The sequence below is a fragment of the Podarcis melisellensis genome, assembly GCF_964234715.1.
Source record: "Podarcis melisellensis genome assembly, chromosome: 12".
NCBI classification, from domain to species: Eukaryota; Metazoa; Chordata; class Lepidosauria; order Squamata; family Lacertidae; genus Podarcis; species Podarcis melisellensis.
In genome coordinates, this window is record NC_138544.1 from 34070109 (window position 1) to 34091961 (window position 21853).

General features: G+C 39.7%; 1 protein-coding gene across 3 annotated transcripts; it reads left to right on the forward strand.

Moving 5' to 3' along the window:
- The first annotated feature begins 112 nt into the window (after positions 1-112).
- Positions 113-21457, forward strand: PEX1 (peroxisomal biogenesis factor 1). Of its 3 annotated transcripts, none has more exons than XM_081931227.1 (24): positions 113-361; positions 2355-2498; positions 3924-4007; positions 4234-4348; positions 4435-5198; positions 5860-5979; positions 6790-6907; positions 7295-7395; positions 8233-8327; positions 8892-9024; positions 9447-9543; positions 10503-10673; positions 11520-11674; positions 11915-12104; positions 12205-12371; positions 14672-14806; positions 15440-15504; positions 15714-15856; positions 15938-16041; positions 16632-16808; positions 18098-18328; positions 18815-19012; positions 19678-19808; positions 21156-21457. In XM_081931227.1, exons 1-24 carry the CDS (start codon positions 248-250, stop codon positions 21235-21237), a joined length of 3834 nt encoding a protein of 1277 aa, XP_081787353.1. In that variant the 5' UTR covers positions 113-247; the 3' UTR covers positions 21238-21457. The 3 variants fall into 3 exon arrangements, with proteins under 3 accessions (XP_081787353.1, XP_081787351.1, XP_081787352.1); XM_081931225.1 differs by lacking the exon at positions 113-361 and adding an exon at positions 484-691; XM_081931226.1 differs by lacking the exon at positions 113-361 and adding an exon at positions 490-748.
- The last annotated feature ends 396 nt before the right edge of the window (positions 21458-21853 follow it).

The window sequence follows — 21853 nt, forward strand, 5'->3', positions numbered from 1 at the left end:
AGGTAACGCGCTCTCATTGGTCCTGCGCTCTGGGAAGGCTGAGGTAAGCGGGTGAAAGTTGAACCGAGCCAGGAAACAAAACAAGGGGCCGAACCGCTTCAGCCAATCACAGCGAGCGGGCAAAGAGGGTGGGCCGCTCGAGAAGCAGGAAGGAACAGCAGCAGCGGCGGCAGCAGCAAGTACATGTTCTGCGGCCCTTAGCGCGAGCCGCACGGGGCTCTGCGCGGTCGCAGGGCCGGCACCTGCCATGTGGGGGGTGGGAGGCCCCGGGGCAGCCACGGCGAGCGTCTCCTTGAGTGGCGCCCGGGACTGCTTCCTGCACCTGCCGCCTGGGCTGGCTTCCAGCCTCCGTCTGCAGCAGGTACAGGAACGCGGGGGAGGGCGGCTTTATCCGGGCAGAGAGGTTCATGGGAATTCGCCCTGGCTCGTTTCTCTGAGGGCCTTTTCTATCTCCTCAGCCAACCTTCCCCCCCCCCCAATGTCACGTCGCTATGGTAACGTGGGCAGCCGTCTCGTTCACACGTTTGCTCTCCTCGTCTTCTTCTGGCGACGTTCAGTCGCCCCCTTTCTTTCTCGTCAGCCTTGCCAGCGTCCTGGCGTCCCGTTGCTATGGCAGCAGTGGGGATTGGGGGGCTCGGGGGAATCCTCTTTTGCCCTCCAGCATCTTGGCGCTATGGGGTGTGGTTCTCAGGTGACTGGGTTCAGGATACAACGGGGCCTGTGAGAGACTTTATTCGCAGGGCAGAAGGTAGAAGGATACAAAATTAAAGGTTATTGTTATGTCACGCTCATTATGTCGCCACTGCAGTTTTTAAGAGTGAGAGAACCTGCCATCCTTTCTTTAGCTTCCCACAGTTCGTAAAGGAACAGGTGTCCCATATCTGACACTGTTGCTCTCTTTCACAGACATGCGCACGAGAGTTGAATCCCCTCCCCCCCCTTTACCTTATACTGTATAGGGTACAGCAGCTACTGCATCAAATTAGGAGGTGCTCTTCTGTAAGGGTCCTGGTAACACTAGTGGAACAAAATCTTAACATCAGTGCAAAGAAGAATTATGTGAAATGATTTTCCATTCCATCTTGCAGATATTCTTGAAATGGACTACTGACATTGAAATTAAATAAAAACTCAATTTATTGAATTTCTCTGCTTCATAAAGGAACAAAAATATGCTTTCTGTGTCTAAATAAATGTTCTCAATAAAAACAGTTAAAAAGGTTATTAAAATCAATAGTAGCAAAAAAAAAAGATATAGGTAACTAATGCACTTTCAGTGGTACACCGTTGGTTCATGGCTTTGTTAGGCTTCACTGTTGCCTGTTAGTGGCCTCTGTAGCATCTTTCTTCCCCATATATATTACCCTTGCCAGAGGTCTGAACTGTTCACTTGCAGAGGGTTCCCCCACTCCATCACTCTGTCCATTTTATCTCCCTCTCTTCCTGCCACCCCACCCACCCTTCTTTTCTCCAGTGACCTCCCACTTGCATAAAATTAGGCAAAGTGTCTCATGTTCCCCATCCCTGAATTGAACTGTACATACATCTTTGTAGATGAAGGCACAGTTTCACAATGTTCTCTTGTCATTAACACCTGCCTGTTAACCTGCTGCAACATTGTTAGCTGTTTTGCCATTGCACTATATTGGTGTTGGGAATCCTTGTATAAAACGTACATGCTCATATGAAATAAGGGCTGAAAACCATTTGGGATTTCTACATGATGGAACTCCACCAACCACAGCAATTCTTCCATTTGTTTCAGTAAAGGGATCTGACTGTAGACATCTCTTTGGACACATGGGTCGTTTTCTCAATTGAAGTAGATGAGGGAGCCCATTCATAGAAAAGCTCTGCACATGCATCCAATCAAACACAGGACTGCACTAATTTCATTAGCATCCCCCAAAAATCAATTTTTTATCCTAGAATTGTACAGTTGGAAGGTACCCTGAGGGTCATCTAGTCCAACCCCCTGCAATACAGGAATCTCAACTAAATCATACATGACAGATAGCCATACAGCCTCTTAAAAATCTCCAAGGACGGAGAGTCCGCCAGCTGTCATGGAAGTCTGTTCCACTGTCAAACAAACAGCTCTTGCATTTACTTATTTGCTCGAACATAAAAGATACACTAATCACATTAGTGTTCCAAAATAATGTATGTTTTCTACAAGATTAATATCCTGTAGATAAGAATTCTGTACAGAAATGTGTCATATAAAGTTTCCCTTTGCTGAATAATTCTTGATGCTATTTGCGCTCTCACATATAGATAGCTGGAAAAAGAATTATGGGTACTACGGGCTGCTATGCTATTTGACATCTTTCTGTTTTCTGTGGCATTAACAGGATCAAGCTGTGAAAGCTTCTTGGGGCAATCAGCCTGTTTTCTTGGGCTGGACAGAAACTAGACATTGTGGTCAGCATGCTGGAAATGTTGTAGAAATGAACAGACAACTTGCAGAGAAACTTGGCATCAAAGATGGACAACAGGTGTGGAATGTTGACTTTTATTTTCTTGCCTCGACTAGAATATTAAACTAGGCAAATATATTTCACAATCATTGGTCTCCATCTGTCTACTGAGTAATGTCAAAATCCTTTTTAGTAAAGCTTTTGCAAATAAATAAGGGTTCAGCAAACCTGAATCGCAGGAGCTGGTGTTTAACATTTAGGGTAACATTGAAAATGGGACAAAATTATAGAGCAAGTAACTTTGGAAATGACTCTTTTTCTATGGCTTCTATTCATTTGTACATTTTTGTTTCCTTGTATCTGCAAAATATGCAGGCTCCAGTTTCAGGTTCTTTGTATTCAGCTGTGCAAAGGCAGCTGTGTGCAAAGATCTCAATGACAGATGGAGAGTACTGCTAGTTTTGCCAGTTATGATCTGTGATGGGAAACAGCAGTGACTGGAATCAGCCTTCTCTCTCGCCAAAAGTTTATCAGAACTGAAAGTACTAGTTTGAAAGCTTATGTACACAACCCCTGGTTCTAAAAGTCTGGGATTCCCCTTACCTTGCCTGGCACAGCATGTACCGTATTTTTCGCCCTATAGGACGCATCGTCCCATAAGGCGCACCTAGTTTTTTTTGGGGGGGGGAATAAAGGGGGGGAAATTATTTTTCCCCCAGGCGCGGGGCTGGAGCGGGGGAGGCCCGAGCTTCCCCCGACCCCAGCCCCCAAACAGGCAGCTCTCTGCAAGCCGTGGGAGCCCAGCGCTGGCTCCCGCTGCTTGCTGAGAGGTCCGCGAAGCCTGGACGCGCTGAGCTCAGCGCGCGCAGGCTTCGGCATGCAGGCAACTCTCCGCAAGCAGCGGGAGCGCTCCTGCTGCTTGCAGAGAGGTCCGCGAAGCCTGGAGAGCGAGAGGGTTCGGTGCGCACCGACCCCTCTCGCTCTCCAGGCTTCAGCGAAAGCCTGCATTCGCCCCATAGGACGCACACACATTTCCCCCTCATTTTTGGATGGGAAAAGGTGTGTCCTATAGCGTGAAAAATACGGTATTTATTTCTACAGGACCTAATCAATAAATATATAATGTTGAGAGCTGCTTCCATGCATGAATTACAGCTGTTCTATATCAGGGTGATTTGTTCATATTTAGTGAGTTGATTGTTTCATGAACATGAACATGTAAAAGTGTCTTCTATCCAACCTTTTAGCATTTGACAATGTCCTGAACCAAGTCGCAAACTGTTTTTTAAAGGAAGGCTGGGAAATGGTTTGTTGATTTTCCAAGGGGAACAAGCAACACTGCTGAACAATAAATGGTGAAAAACTTATAATGCAATTTGGTTAAATGCAAGTGCTTGTGGTTCATCCCCATTGTCAGCAACTCCATGACTCACTCCATCTCCACTGCATTGTTTATGTAAATATATTGAGAGTATTTTTTCAAAAAGGTTTATTGTTTGGCAGATCTTCCTCGAGCCCTGTTCTCAAGTCTTGTCCTGTCAGCAAGTAGAAGTGGAACCCCTCTCAGCCGATGATTGGGAGATCCTGGTAATACAGAAATTTAAATTATTTAGCTCTCCAAATGCTTTTAAACAGGGTGGTGTTCTTCATTTCTGTCCTCTCCCACTCCCCCCACCTCCTAATGCTTTTTTCTGAGTGTTTCCTCTTGTTGTTTTCCTTATGGTTCAGATCCAGTTTAGTATACAAATTTCATTATGAAACACAAATGAGTTCTAATATGAAATGTTTTCTAACATTCTGCAATGTATTGTAGGAGCTGCATGCTTTCTCACTTGAAAGCCATCTTCTTGACCAAATTCGAATAGTGTTTCCCAAAGCTGTCTTCCCAGTGTGGGTTGAACAACACACTTGTATTTATATCCAGATTGGTAAGTGTTCATGCAAGTCTTCCTACAACTTTGCAGGAATAATTGTAAGGTGGCATATGTATTAACTTGCCCCTCTTTAATTCCAGTTACTCTAAAACCTGCTGCTCTTTACGGGAGACTGGAAGCTCGTACAGAGCTTTTCATACGCCCCAAAGTACGTCAGTATGAAGGAAGTTCCACCATGCTGCCTTCCACAAAAAGTGACATCTTACAGGACGATGTTCCTAAAACCAAGTTGGATCCAAGAGCAACAACTAAGGAATCATGTGCCAAAGAAACTAATTTAAATACGGGAGTCCAAGAGCCTAAGCCAGATGCAAAGGCGTCATTAACTGCAAGTGTCCTGCCAAACATATGGAATTTAATTGGGAACATTTTCTCTTCTGACAAAGAACAGGAGGCTTCTCGTGACACAGGTGAACTGAACGCTGCCAAAGATGGGCTGCTAAACTTGATTCACATGGATTCTGTTTTCAGAGTGTGCCAGATTCAGCCCCCCAGTGTGCAAAATACATTGGCAACATGTACGTTTCAGAAATGCAACACCATTCATGTATTTCCATGGAATCTAGAATTCCCTGCTTTAGAAGCTAATATTAAAGTGTCTTACGGGAAAATCACTACACTGCTCTCTCCAAGACAGCAGCATCAAGAGTCAAAGCAGAATGTAATGTCAAAGAAAGAAAAACAGATGATCAATGGAGACGACAAAAAGCAATCCGGCCCTAGTAAAAGTCAAGAATCCAATGAGATATCTATTATACAAATAATATGGAATGGATTTGAGGATCTAAAGAGTGCTATGATATGTAATAACAACATGGAACAACTGCATGTCGGAAGAGTTTGGGTTAGTCCAATTTCAGAAGCCTACAGAAGATTTTAAGTCAAATGTTAAATCGTTGCTTAATATTACATTTTTTAAAATGGTTACTTAGAAATAAGATCTACAGATTATAGTGGATTATTTATAAAGAAGTGTCCTCAGGATCACAGTGGTACCATCTCCAAGCCACAATAGTTGTCTTATAATAGTTCCATTAACTTCAATAGGATCTATTCTGATAATAATAATAATAATAATAATAATAATAATAATAATAATAATAATAATAATACAATAACAATAATAATAATAATAATTCATAATTTATTTGTACCTCACCCATCTGACTGGGTTGCCCCAGCCACTCTGGGTGGAGCCCAACATACAGTTTCAAACCATTTCTTCTTTTTAAAAAATATACTTGTCTGGTTTGTTTTATTTAATTGAAATCGTTATACTCCCTTACTAACTGAAACTGAGGCGGCTTAAATTACATTTGATGGACAGTCAGGGTATTTGAAATCTTCAGGTACATTTGAAATCTTAAAAAATTAAGTCATTCTTAAGTTATACAAACTTCGAGTACAGCCCTGGTGGATATACCTTTGAAGTGTGAAATGTGTAGAAGAGTCTTCATCATTTATTCTTTCATATTTCTTTTTTTTTTTCCTTAACTTTATTTCAGATACCAGAAGGGTTGAGAGAAAGACTACACATAGAAATGCATTCAGCTGTCAGAATCACATCAGTGAACTTGGATCCTAAAATTCCATCATCTATTAGATTGTATCCCAAAAAATCTTTAGTGAGTTTGCATTCTTGGCTGTAATTATTTGTTAAGCTGCTTCCATGTGTCTTTACAAGTTGGTGAAATTCATATTGCATTATGCTATTTATTGAGACAATTTATTCCAAAGGCATTATCAACCTATGGTTACCAGTTCTTCATAAGAATATGAAGAGTTTATTTAGACCAGGGGTAGGCAACCTAAGGCCCAGGGGCCGGAAGCGGCCCAATCACCTTCTAAATCCGGCCCGCGGACGGTCTGGGAATCAGCATGTTTTTACATGAGTAGAATGTGTCATCTCTGGGTTATTTGTGGGGCCTGCCTTGTGTTTTTACATGAGTAGAATGTGTCCTTTTATTTAAAATGCATCTCTGGGTTATTTGTGGGGCATACGAATTAGTTCATTTTTATTTTTTTTTCAAAATATAGTCCGGCCCACCACCTGGTCTGAGGGATGGTGGACCGGCCCACAGCTGAAAAAAGTTGCTGACCCCTGATTTAGACTGTTGAGGAGCAGTAATGTCACAAGTGAACTAAAATGGTTATTGCATATACAATTAAGAGCTTGAACATAGTTTAACATAATATTTAACATTAGTTAAATATTTAAACTCTTTTTTCAGTATAGATTTTTCCTTGGGAAATAATAAAGAAGATAATCATAATTTGGATAAAACTGGGGCCACTAGTAAATCCTCAGATAATGACTTGCCTCAGTTCTTAGCACTTCTGACCCTTGTATACTTGAATGAGCAAATGTTTGTTGTGTGAAAGTGTTAGGAATATTTACTGAACTAACAATGCTTCTCATCCTTTCTTCATTTTAGAATAAAGATATCAGTGACGATGAAATAAAAAATGCCTTTAATTTGTGGATAGAGGATTATAGCAAACTTCCCTTGCTAATAGCAGGCACGAATGATATACAATTAGCTCTTAAAGATGGTAAGCTGAACTGCCCTCAGCAGTGATTGTGAATATATTTCTACCCAGTTATGAAAATATATTTGATTTTTTTTTTTAAAAATCACCAATTAAAACTATGAGTTATTTAGCATTGTCTTTTCAGTCTGTTACTTAACTATTGTATTTAAATAAAGGTGCTCCCAATAAATAAAGATCCATACTCTCACCTATGGTCAACCATTAAATGGGTCTTTGCCAGTGAATCAAAGTGTGATCAAGGCCTTTAGCCACAAAAATACTTACATAAACATTGAAACACTTTTGCATGAGCTAGGGTTTACCAGTGTATAATACAGGATCTACAAGGTATTCAAATTTACTATTTTGTATCAGAAGCAAATTGATGTGTCCATTATGTTTTGAAAGGTATGGAGGACTTTGTCCTCAGTGTCATTACTTCTGAAGAGGAGAAGGCAAAAAATACTTACATCCTGAGTCCCAGCTTGTTGCAGAAGACAAATATGCAAGTAAATATCACTTATTTCAGGTATCCAAGAACTTAAATTAAATCAACAGTGCAATTCTGTTTATTAGGGTATGTTTTGTATTCGTTTTGGTTTTTGACTCATTGTACATGAAGCATTGCAGGAGAGGATACTCTTAAGATAATCTGTGCATAAATTCAGTCACAATGAACATCATTGGATGATAAATTCAAGTTCCCTTAAGAAGATTAAGGAAAGGCTTTGCAGCAACCTGCCCCCATCTTCCAAAGCAAGCTTGTAGTTCTCTCACTTCCTGATTTTTGAAGTGTGTTTATTGTTTTCTAATTTCCGGTTTTCTATATTGTAATGACAACTTTAATTTTCATTGTAGAATTGATGGAGTGAAAACTGTACAGCAGCTTTCCTGCTTCTACTAACCAACCAGATGTTTTGGACTACAGGCTCCACTGCCCTTGACTGACTGGGATTGCTGAGTGGGATTGCTAGGAGTTGTAGTTCAAAACTTCTGGAGAGTATTGGGTTGGGGAAGGCTGCCATAGAGTCTGGATGGATTTGGAATACAAGGAAATCTGAAAATCACTTGGTATTTTAAATGTAGTGTAGTAATTAGATACTTAAAAAAAATTCTTTATGGCTATTTATCCAAAGGACAAACCCACTACAATCCTGAGCTTCTTGGGAGACAAGTTTCTTCTATGTGATTTCTTACAGTAAAATCCCATTCTGAATTTTATTGGAGTATGTATTCAGTATTTCTCTACACACACACACACACACACACACACACACACACACACACACAGCATGTTCTAAAAAGGCACCCTCACTTCTAAATAATGACTGCCTTCTTTTGTGTAGGTTCTGATACAGCCTGTGACCTCAGTAGCCAATGGCAGTGGTGCACAATCTTCTTGTGAGCAGCTTCTTCCATGGTTTGGTCTGAACAGTTTAGGGTGAGACATTTTAATACTATCACAAATTAGAATAAAAAATCAACAATAAAAAGCTATGCAAAAATAAATATTAAATGTGTAATATAAATATGAAGCATTTTAGATGTCAATAACGTTGTAGCTAAAGAGAACATTAGATTAGCCCTAGAGTCCTGCCAATATTTAAACACATACATAGTTCTAATTACATGACTCAGAAATTGGGCAAGTACTTGGCACACCTGTGCCCTCTAATACAGGTTTTGCTGGTGTGGTTGGTCTATCTGAACACACATACAATGGGGTGCAGCAAATAGTGCAGTCGTATGCAGGATTATTTCTTCACATACATGGAAACTTTTTGCAAAATGAATGTTTGACATACTTAATGGCTGACATTATTCTGCAGTTGCCACCAGTGTGTGCAGTACAGTAGCAAATATTGCAACTGGGACATTGGCTACAGTTCTATAAATAATCGAGAGAGAGAGTACTCTGAAATAGACAAGCTTTTAATTTTATACGATTTAATTTGACTACAGTACATTGAGAGGGCACTCAATTCTGTTAACATTTCCATTGCAGAGGAGTTGATAATTTAGCAGTATCTTCTTTGAAGCATGTATCTCACAGCCTTTTGAAACGACCACTGTCTCAAAAGCTAGCTCCCATATCTGCAGGGCTATGCAGTGGAGGTATCCTGATTACTGGAGCAAAGGTAAAACTTTTACATTTCTCTGTTTTAGCACCCAATAAATTCTGGGTTTTATCATTAGTCCAATTCAAATGGTTGTCAATCTTTCTGAGCATGTGAGTACATTTAGAATTTTGAGAGAGTGCCATGGAGATTCCTCCATCTGCATGCTTCTCTCCCTCCACCCTTGCATCACTTTCCCCTTACCCCTAGATAGAGAGGAAGAAAGCAAAACGTGCATGTGCATGCACACATACACGCTTTGTTTTTCCAAGGGCTATAAATAAACATTGGATCTGGAAGACTTGAACAGACTGCATTGAATCTGCATGATTTTACACTATCAGGTTAAATATTACAGAAATAGAAAATCATAGTAGCAAACTTTGATAGTTTTTCAATCTGGGAATTATTTTAGGAGTTTTTAGCCCTAATTTATTTTACAGGGAAGTGGCAAGACAACTTTAGCAAAAGCCATCTGCAAAGAAGCATTTGATAGACTGGATGCCCATGTGGAAGTAGTTGACTGCAAAGCTTTAAGAGGTATGGGTACAACTGTCTCCCTTCTTGTAGGATTTTCAGAATACCATTAAACTAAAAGGTTAAGTTACCAAGTTAATTAGATCAGACCTTTTCAGTGGTGACTCCCAGCTTGTGGTCTGCTCTACCCAGGGAGACATGCCTAGCGCCACCCTTATCTGTTTTTGGGCACCAGGTGAATACTTTTTTCTTAATGGCGGCATTGTGGCCCCTTTTAGTTGGGTGAGATCAGCAAGTCCTGATCTGTTTTATCTGTTCAGCTTTGTTTTTAGATTTTTATTGGAAGTTCTTGATTTGGTTTTAATGTAAGTTGCTTTGGGTCATTTTGTGAGAAAAGCAACTAACACATATAATTAAATAAATACTATTCCTAGTGTTTTTGTTTATCATAGCAACAACTGGTAAGAGTTTGGGCTATATTGAAAATGTGTCTTCTCTGTAGCCACCCAGTAGGTTTGAACTTCTGCCCACCTCCTCCCAGTTTGAAATATGTGATTTATTTATATTATTATGTATTATGTCTCTGATGTTTGTACTACTTCATTTTGTGTCAATTAAGATGCAGTCCTGTGCACACTTACCTCGGAAAAAGTCCCATTGAACTCAGTTTATTTTATTTATTTATGTAAAATAGGCTAGTGTATTCATCACATATTGCTGATGGAGGTCTGAGGCTGAGAGAATGGCTTGCCTGTGACCATTCTGTGAGTTTATGGCAGCAGAGTGATTCAGACTAGTGAATTATATTATTCTGCATCAGCTTTCCTTATATGTTCAGCAGATAGAAGATAGGAAATATCTTAAAGGAGATCCACAATAGGGTAATTTTAAGACCTCTTGGTATAATGAAAATGTCATATACAAGCTAGTCTCTCACCCATAATCTTGCCAAATCATAGATTGTATTGGAAGTTGGCACGTTTTTCTTCTGTGTCGTTCTAATCACTATATTTGTTTTTCAGGAAAGAGATTAGAAAACATACGGAAAAAACTGGAAGAAGTTTTTCTAGAGGCAGGATGGAAACAACCATCTGTTGTTTTGCTAGATGACCTTGATCACATAGTTGGAGTACCCCTTGCTCCGGAGCATGAGAACAGTCCTGAAGCTGTCCAGAGTACTCGACTTGCTCATGGTAATGGTTTACCAACCATTACTGAGTTGTTTTTGCTTTAACTGTCCTGTGAGTGGAAACATCTGACCTTTGCAAGGTCCTGAATAGATCACAATCTGTTGTTCATATCCTCATGAGAGCTAGCAATATTTTAAACTTTGAAATGAATTTTCCACGCAATGTGGAGAAAACCATATTCCCTGCTCCTCTTGATCTGCACGGATCAACTGCAGAATGGGAAGCTCTGTTGCTTGTTTTTAGATATGCTCTGATATGTGTGTGAAAGAGTATGCAATGGCCATGGCTGTTCTTTTTGCTACACCCACTGCTGCCATGCAGTCCCTGGGCTAAAAAGGATAGCCACCTCTGGGAATGTGCCCTGGCCCAAGTAATATTGATATTTAGCTTTTGAATGTTTCCAAAAGAAACAGCATAATCCAGCACTTGCATATTCTTATTAATCAGCACAACACTACATAGTGTGTCTGTCTTTGCAGGTTATAAACAATATATTCAGCATTTGGTACAATGTTATGGATAAGGTTATGATTTGCTCTTGTATATTAAAGCTGTAATTATTTATATGGAAGTAAACCTATTAAATTCCAGGGGACTTACTTATAAGTTGATAAGTATATGCTTGTGCTGTAATACTTCTGGATACAGTATAGGAATGTGCTTTGTTAGGTTATTAACAGATGATACCAACAAAATTTCAAGCTTCTGGAACTTTATTGGAACAGACAATGCACTGAAATAAAAGAAGATGCTGTTTCTGTTAACACTAAAATTGAGAGGAAGCTGCTATTTTATATTATATGGCCATCAATCCATGAAGTTTGAATTGATTTGTATTTCTGTTCCTAGTTTTGACAGATATGATAAAAGAAGTTATTTCCATGCACAGTTTGATTGCACTCATTGCCACAAGCCTATCTGAACAGTCACTACATTCTTCCATGATTTCTGCTCAAGGAATTCACATATTTCAGTGTTTCCAACATATCCAGGCTCCAAATCAGGTAAAAGCAATAAACTATGTTTTAATCAAAGCATCTTAAAACCATGCAATCTAATTCCCAGTAATTTTGTTTAAGATCTCGGTATAAAATGTGATACTGTATGTTGAATGCACAGATCTGCATTTTATTATTTCTTCAGAATCTGTCCATTTTAATTAATTTGGAATTTGGCCAGTCTTCTTATTTTCTTCAATTCTTCGAATTTAGGCTACAAATAAATTTACTGTATTTTTTTCCCAGGGACAAAGGTGTGAAATACTTCATTCCATAATAAAAAATAAACTTGACTCCAATATTGACAAGTTTTGTAATCTTGATCTCCATCTAATTGCAAAGGAAACAGAAGGATTTGTAGCTAGAGATCTGACAATGTTAGTTGAACGTGCTGTACACTCATGTGTTTCTACCAAAGGAACGTGTAAAAAAGAAGGTATGAATAATAATTTTATGAAGTATTCAGAAGAAATTGTGTATAATATAATGTACTATTTCGGTGTAATCATAGTGAATGTGTTTATCCATTTTAACAGAGTTGATTCTGTCAACATCAGACTTCCAAAAAGCTTTAGAAGGTTTTACCCCAACATCTTTGAGAAACGTTAACCTCCATAAGCCTCAGGAGTTTGGCTGGGATAGAATTGGTGGCCTCAAGGAGATACAGCAAGTGCTTATAGATACAATCCAATTGCCTGCCAAGGTACTTTTCTCTTACAGTTGTGTCTGCCATTGGTAGGTGTTTGTAGGAACACAGACCTTTGATGGTTCTGGCTTGAGGGGTGACAGGTTCTTCAACCAAAATGGACAAATAAGCACCCATAGTACAGCCATTTCTCATTCATATGTAAGTTTGCAGAAGCTGGAGAGGAGAACAGTACAGCTTCTCAGCAACAGTATGTTAAAGGGCATAAACTAGAAGATCATCCCTGATGCTTATTGCACAGAGCTGAGGAAAGAATGAAGATGCAACAGCTGAGGGTTATTAAGACAGGAAGTTTCACGAAGAATCCTGGGTGGCTTAGAATGACTATGCACAGTGTGGGAGGCAGTTATCCGGAGTTGCCAGCAGGGAGCAGCGGTGCTACAGACCTGACATCCTGTAAGCAGCATGACAGCCAGACCCAGGGACAGTGCAGGGCAGCATGGGCAAATCAGTGAAGCCAATCAGGTGTCCTGCATCACCCTACTACGTTCTGGTACATGGCAGTGGTGCTGCTCCCAGGAGGCCAGGTTAATAATGGTACCCTTCTTCATCGGTGGCTGCTAGGGGTGTATTTTCCTTATCTTCAGCTGCCTTGCATCAGGCATAGTGAAAAAATGCACACTTTTTATGTGTGCCAAATATTCCAGTTTTATGGGGCATTCTTTGAATTGTATGAACGCAGAATATTTTTTGTTATAGCCAACATGTCAATATGAGGTAGAGAAGGTATACCACTATATGTGTAGGGATGTGTACACACCGCATTTGAAGTAGTCATGAACAGGACCACAGAAATAAAACTCTGTGTGCTTTGTTTTTGTCTATATCAATAATAGAGAAAAATAGAGACGCGGGTGGCGCTGTGGTCTAAACCACTGAGCCTAGGGCTTGCCAGTCAGAAGGTCGGCGGTTCGAATACCCGTGACGGGGTGAGCTCCTGTTGTTCGGTCCCAGCTCCTACCAACCTAGCAGTTTGAAAGCACGTCAAAGTGCAAGTAGATAAATAGGTACCGCTCCAGCGGGAAGGTAAACGGCATTTCCGTGCGCTGCTCTGGTTTCACCAGAAGCAGCTTAGTCATGCTGGCCACATGGCCCAGAAAAACTGTCTGCGGACAAATGCCGGCTCCCTCAGCCAGTAAAGTGAGATGAGCGCCGCAAACCCAGTGTCGTCCGTGACTGGACCTAATGGTCAGGGGGTACCTTTACCTTTATAGCAATAATATGTATGGCTCTTTGATCATTATTGGACTGTTTCGTAATGCTCATGCCCCAGCAGACTAAACTGAAGCCTGAAAATGCAGAAAAACACCCAACACCTGTGGATGATAAAACACTCATGCAAATGTTAGTCTATATATAGATGCATTTAGTCGCATTTCAGAATAAGCATAGAGATGTTATGGTGACTCACTGGTTCCACCACAGATATGGATTTTGCCAAAATTGAAATTATGGAGCATATCATAATAGTAATTTGGAACTACATGAATGATAATAGGGTTAGGGTTATGAATTATTATTATTCATTTCATTTCTATACCACTTAATATTTTTAAAGGAAAAAACCTCAAAGCGATTTACAATCTACATTGACACATCAAAGAAAACAATCCAGAATAAAACATTACTGATTTAAAACATTACTGAAGAAAGTCAAGTACAGTGGTACCTCAGGTTTAAGTACTTAATTCGTTCCGGAGGTCTGTACTTAACCTGAAACTATTCTTAACCTGAAGCACTACTTTAGCTAATGGGGCCTCCCGCTGCTGCCGCTGGAGCACGATTTCTGTTCTCATCCTGAAGCAAAGTGCTTAACCTGAAGCACTATTTCTGGGTTAACGGAGTCTGTAAGCTGAAGCGTATGTAACCCGAGGTACCACTGTATACACTCAAAGCAACGTAATTAACAGGATATTAAAATACTACCTTAAAGGTTTCAAACAAAACATTACAAAAGAGGTCAGTGACAGAGTGCACATTTAACACAGCAAAGTTAACAAAAAAATAACAATCTTAAACATTACAAAAGAAGACAATTCTAAAGGAAGTCCAATATAAATTGCACATTTAAAGCCGCGTGGTTCATAGTGGGTGGTGTCTATGGAAGCTCAGGATCCATGACCTCGGTCTGCACTAAGAGACTTCCAAGATGATCTCTGGCCTCTTCAGCATACTGTAGGCTGAATCCAATTTTTCACACTTAGCTACCCTGCATAGAGGTTCTTAAACAGGTGTTATTAAGGGATCATATACTTTCTAAAGCAGATGCAATTTCTAAAGACTTCATATGTTTTCAGTATCCAGAATTATTTGCAAACCTGCCCATACGACATAGAAGAGGAATCTTACTATATGGGGCTCCAGGAACAGGGAAAACTTTGTTAGCAGGTGTAGTTGCCCGAGAAAGTGGAATGAATTTTATCAGCATCAAGGTAAGAATGTGAGATTTTTCAGGATTTATTGCAGTAACTGAAAATACAAAGATGTGCTCCATAAGTCAGAATCCACTAAGGTGACAAAAATTAAATGCTACAGCCTGTCTTTCAGAAGCTCTCATATGTTTTAGTAAATTTATGTGTTTGTGATGCACACATAAATATGGCATATGAACATATCTGGATTATGACCCATGGTATTTAGCCTAAAGAAAACAGTCCAACTTTCTACAGTCCAAATCAACAAAGTCCAAACAAACTAGCTTCATTTTTGCCATAGATTTTTTTGGGGCACACTACTTAATGGGTTTCAATTCCTTTTTGTCCTTCTGTGTGTTTGTTCTCCCCTTCCCCCTGCCTGCCCGCTCTTTAACAAGCAGTGTTAATGTGATCCCAGTAGAGTAGATCATAAGTAGAAACTACTGGACCAGTCTCATGTTCAAGGTATGTTCCTTTGGAAACCTATATTTTGTAATGTTTTTAAACAGTCTGTAATTGCCATAGCCCAAACAGTACTTTATTACAGTATGTTATGCCACAGTTTATACACTTTACTTTATAAGTATTGATTAATTAAATAGCTCAGGTTACAGAGAGTACTCTTCTCTTTCTCTCTCTTTTTTTTTACAGGGACCAGAACTGCTCAGCAAATACATTGGAGCAAGTGAACAAGCAGTTCGAGATGTATTTAACAGGTTAGATCCAGATTTATGGTGTTGCTGATAGATTCTGTTTTTGTAAGTAGTGCTGAAAATAGATGCTGGATTTGTAATCTAGAGAAGAAACAGGCTTAGTAAGTGTATGTTGGGGAGGTGTGAAATAACAAGACTTGCTGATATCACATGTCCAATCTTGGCAGGGTCAGTTTATTCCTTTTGTCCTAATTGTGTTGAATTTATTGCAGAGCACAGGCAGCCAAGCCTTGCATACTTTTCTTTGATGAATTTGATTCCCTTGCTCCTCGAAGAGGTCATGATAACACTGGTGTAACTGACCGTGTTGTTAATCAACTGCTGACTCAACTAGATGGAGTAGAAGGCTTAGAAGGTAATGATCAAATAATCTCTGTTTCTTCCAGGAAAAGGTTAAGGTGGCATTTTATTAATAAAGTCTGTTTCTTTTTCTAAGGAGTTTATGTACTAGCGGCCACTAGTCGCCCTGATTTGATTGACCCTGCTCTGTTGAGACCAGGCCGATTGGATAAGTGTCTATACTGTCCACATCCTGACCAGGTAAGAAACAAAACACTGTACCAAATATTGAAAGGAAGACTCACTTCTATGTGGATTCATGTCCGTTCCGTGCTATCAGTGGCTGAGTTTCCATGAACATAAAATGAAGTCGTTTTGAAACAGATTCAAGTTTGATTCTTTTTTATTTTTTCATTAGATTGGTGGTGGTAGAATTCTATGTCAAGGCAATGATCTTGCATAGTCTAATGATTTCTCTCAGGCCTTTCTCATCTTAGCTTTGATGCTGTCGTCTGTAGGCATTGGTGTGTGTATTCTATGATCTACAGGTGTGTTAAAAAGAAGATCAGAATGGGGTAGTGGGTACAGAATCTGGCTTCCAGAGAACCTCATCGTGCTATTATAAAAACCAAGTTGCAAGTCCTTATGGTTAAGAAGAGATGCTTGAAAATGTATAGAAAATTCAAAATAATGTTTACATCACTGGGTCCTTCCCACATGTTGTTTTAGCTTCTCCAGTGCCCTTTTCCTTATTGGAAAAATACACGGAAGACTGAAAAACAAAACATTAAGTACTGTCTAAGGGCAAGAAATCAGTATTTTATTAACAGGGTTACTTCTAATTTCCTTAGGCTTCCCGACTGGAAATTTTAAGAGCACTGAGTCATTCTCTCCCTCTGGCACATGATGTGGATTTTCAGCATTTGGCAGAAAAAACAGAACATTTCACAGGAGCAGACCTAAAAGCTTTACTGTATAATGCACAATTGGAGGCCGTGCATGCTAATTTTGGTTCAACTTTGCCCCAGGTAAGTGCACTGAAATTTAAAGTACTTCCTTAAAAATCATTAAGAGTTTGCTACCCATAACATTTTTGAATGGTAAAATTATTTCTCACTAATAATTTTAGGCTGCTTTTCCAGACAAATAACAAATCCCAAATGACTTGCATTCCAAATATCCGAAGGAAATACAGTAATATAACATTTCAGACTTAAAACTAAAACTCATCAACATTCCATTTATTTATTTTTTAACAGAGCCAAAAATAATGCAACTCAACCAAACCATCATGCTTGGAAGGCCAGTTGAGAAAGATAGTTCTTCATGGCCTTCTGGAAACCCTGAGACATAGAAATTTGATGCAGGTCCATGGGAAGATTCTTTCCCTTGTGGCCACTCAGCTTAGCAATCTAGGGGATGGGCATACCAGGGAAGATGCCAAAGCAGATCTTAAAGTGCAGGAAGTCCAGTAGCTTGGCCACAATCTGAAACTGGTAACCTGGGCACTAAAATACTTAATATTCCAATTACAGTGGTACCTCTGGTTCAGAATTTAATTTGTTCCGGAGGTCCGTTCTTAACCTGCTGTGCGATTTCTGTTCTCATCCTGGGGCAAAGATCTTAACCTGAGGTACTACTTCCAGGTTAGCCGAGTCAGTAACCTGAAGCATTTGTAACCCGAGGTACCACTGTAGTTTGGCTTTTCAAGAGTGGTGCCTAGAAATGTTATGGTGATGTGCAGTGATTTGATTGTGATATTGTTGTACAATGAGATCCAAAGATCTGAATTTTAGCATGCCTAAGGATTTACGACTGCTTTTATTTGAACAGCAAATTTATATACTGAGGATCACAGGGCAGTTTGCAATTTAAAAAATCACATAATAAACAAAACAATAACCCCCACAATTTAAAAGGCCATAGATTGTTTAATTAGCGAAAAACCTAAGAGAAGAAGAATGTTTCTGCCTGGTGCTTAAAGATATGTAATGAAAGCACCAGATCAGCCTCCCTAAGGAGAGCATTCCACAAACAGGGAGCCACCACAGAAGAGACCCATTCTTGTGTTGTCACCTTCCCAAACTTCTTGTGGGGCAGGCACACGAAGAAGGGCCTCAGATGATGAGGGTCCTGATTTGTTCATATGGTGAGCCATGGTCCTTGATGTATTGCAGTCCTGAGCACACTGCTAACTTCAGCACACTGCTAGCTCTTCCCTGCCAGAAGACCAGAAGATAAAGAGCCACACAGACATCCAGAATGAGGGAAGTGCTACGGAGTTGGAAATTCTAATTTTGTTAATTTCCATCCGCAGGAAATAGGTTCTAGCTCAGATAGCGATCTCAGTCTATCATCAATGGTTTTCTTAAATCAAAGCAGTGGATCAGATGATTCTGCTGGAGATGGAGAAGGAGGCTTGGAGCAATCTCTAGTTTCTCTTGAGATGTGTGAGCTGCTTCCAGAAGATCCAAGGTCCAACATCTATCGTCTTTACTTTGGCAGCTCCTATGAATCAGAGCTCGGCAATGGAACTGCTTCAGAAATGGTAGCTGGCTGCTTTTGCTTAATTGATGCTGTAAAGTCAGAGGAAACATTTTAGCATCTAAATGTAACTGGGGGAAAACAGTGCTAATTCAATCTATGTCAGTACTGGGTGACAGATATAAATTCTGAGTAACATAAACTTAAAATAAGATCTCATTCTTCCTTGACCAAAAGCAGCAACAAGTCCTTTTCTTTTTGGGAAAACAATGAAGACGTGTCATCCCCATGAGAATTGATCCAGGGAGAATCCCCTATGAATGCACAGTATTTAGAAATGAAACATATTCATATTTAAACTTTCATATTACTAATAAGTTATCTGATCAACAAAATACTTCCTAAAGTTTCTATTGTTTGATAAATAACTTTGGCAATGTAACTGTTGTTGTGAAAAACATAACTGAAATATTAGTAACTGTAACCACAAAATTGATGACTATAATAATAACAGCATTATGTTACCCCACCCACCCACTTGTCTCTACAGAGTTCTCAGTGTTTCTCGGGACCAAACTCCATAAATCATGATTTAGCTAGCATCTCTCTGAAGGATTTAGTATCCTATCAGCCCCCAATTCTAAGAACAGCCTTACAGGAAGGTTATCAAGAACTTAATCAAGAACAGATAGAGCAACTCAGGGCTGAAATCAATGCTATCAAGGCCAACTACAGAAGCAAAAACGGGGTATGGAAGACTTTTTTTTGTTAATTCTTTTGATCTTTAGAAATGTTCTGTTGTAGAAGTAGTAATAGTAACTACTGCAAAGTTTTGCCTCAGAGAATATCCTGAACCATTCAGACAAATTCCCTGGCTCAGTTAAGACATACATCAAACTATAGATTACAGACCTTAACTATGGTTAGTCAGGACATCCAGATTGGTAGCCCCTGGTTTCTGCAAACTGGTTTGGTGTTATTTTCTGATTGATAAACCGTGATTACACTTGTTGCACTTCCTCTTCAGGTCACCATGCCATGGAGTGGGGATCTCTGCAGACAGAATAATTGCATAATTGTCCTGTAGTCAGTTGTGCTGGAGGTTCCTTGACTTCACTATCTCCCACCCACCCACCCACACACACTGCGTAGGGTTGCCAAACAATAGTAATGAAGCAACACATACCAATTTACCTGCAGAAAGGATAGCCTATTGGGAAGGCAGGGAAGAAAAAGCACAGCTTAAATCATAGTTTGCCTGTATACATAAGTGTATACATTGTAGTCTGGTCTCTAGTCTATGGTTACTGCAAATCAAAGTTAGCCCCAATTTATAAACTGGGCCATTGTCAATATCAGGGATTGAAATACAGTCTTTTATAGTACTTTCCCTTAATGTGATTTTTTTCCCAGGAGGAAGTCACTCCTCCATCATCAGTACCCAGCAAGAACACTTTAAGCATTACTCAGCTTCACCTGATGACTGCACTTGGAAACACAAAGCCATCTATTAGTCAAGACGACTGGAATAATTTTACTGAACTGTAAGTACCTTGTGTCAAGGAAATCACACAAATTATTTATTAATATTAAAAATATGCTCACACGTGTTCTGGAACAGTTGCTGTCTATTGCCACACAGATACCATTTTCTGTCTTAAGGTGTCTACACATCCTGAAGACTTTACTGAAGTGTAGTGTGGCGAGAGGTTTCAGTGAAATTGTATGAGAAAGAAGCTGGTACATGGAGCCCTAGAGGCTGCGCTATCAAAGCCTGAAACATAAGTTTTATTATCTTACAGATTACTGATAGGCACTTGTCTAAAATGGCTGGAGATTTTCTATCAAATGCATATGAAATTTCTTTTAAATTCCTTTTCAATTGTGGGTCCTAAATGTTGTATCCAGTGTGGTTCTGTCCACTGACAGAAGACTTCCATCAGCGGAAAGGGGAGGCTGCTCACCCCCCAAATCTGCTTGGGGGTGGGGGTGCTAGAGGAACCTCTGAAACAGATTTGTAGGGTGGGGCTGCAAAAGGGAGGGGAAATTGCTTGAAATATCTTCCAGCAGTGTGGGCACCATTTGCTATCACTGTAAAATGTTTGAAATCCCTTTTTAAGCAGGGATGACTGTTGAAGTCATGGTCATGTTGACCTGCCAGCAGCTGTGCTGCTGCATGATTCCAGCCTCACAGCTCCTGCTTCCAATTCCTCATTGTGACATCCAGGAATATGCCTATCATCTCCCTCAGTTGCCCTTAGTAGTGGCAGCAATTTGTACTGTTGACTGATTGGTTGATTAATTGCATTTATATCACACCTTTTTCCTCTGAGGAGCTTAGGGTGGCATACACAGTTCTCCTCATTTATCCCTCACAACAACCCTGAGAGGTAGATTAGACTGAGAGACAGTGACTGGCCCAAGGTCACCCAGTAAGCTCCATGGCCAAGTGGGAACTTGAACCCTGATCTCCCAGGTCCTAGTTCAGCCCTCTAACCACTGTGCCACACTGGCTTGCTAGATGCTTCTGCTTCCAAGAGAAGTCTGCCAAAGCTTGCCAGTGATTGTTAACAAATGTTGTAAAAAAGTTTTCTGTGGACGTTAAACATTTTCTTAGTTATAGGTTATTTGCTCTGATTGTTATTACTTTAAAATTCTTATTTAACTATAATGGATTTGTTTATTGTTTGTTAGTTTTCCTGAATGGGGAAGAGGGAGTTGAAGAATGCTAATAAAAATGTTAACTGCTGCTTTTAAATGTTTTTGCCAAAGAAGCCTCTTAGGTATTTCTGGTTTTACTTATGCGTTTGGCCTTCTTTAGATTTCACCTGAATATTTTTTCTTACAAAGAATAGTTCTGGTGGTAATGCACTAATATTGTTGTTTTTTAGCTACGATAATTTTCGCAATCCAAAGAGGAAAGGGCCCAGTGGAGCAACTTTCAAACCAGGACAAAAAGTGACATTAGCTTAATTGCTGTTTAATGCGTTTATGGTGATTATCCCAAAATAATTTTTAAAGCAAAGTATTTCCATTATTAAATCATATTAAAATATATACCTGCGGGTATGTTAATGCTGAGATGACAAATAATAGATTTCTTTGAAATTATTTGTTGCAAAACTGTTTTACATAATTTTAGTTTTCAGATTATGTCCTCTTACAAACCTATAATAAAATATTTGAGATATTATTGGCTGCCTTGTGTTTTAAGTTGTTTTAATTTCCCATTTAGATTAAGTTATCATCTTGGACTGCCTAGAGCTCTAGCTGGCTTCAATTCTGATAGCCACCACACCGAAACTAAATATAAAACTGTATGAAGTCATATTCCCCCCCCCCTCCTGATCACAGTAGGCTTATAAAATCCATGTTGTCAGTATCAGAATTAAGTTACCATTATCTTCAAGAGGAAAAGGAGATGTGCATCATATATTCTTGGGGTAGTACCCAGTGTGACCACCTTTCTACTCCTGGCTTTCTTTATGCAAATAATATGCTAGGGAGAAGGTGCTTCGCAAGATGATGCTACCAATTCAGTTGGATTTATCTATGCTTAGGCATGTTGTTGTACAGATGAGAGGATCCC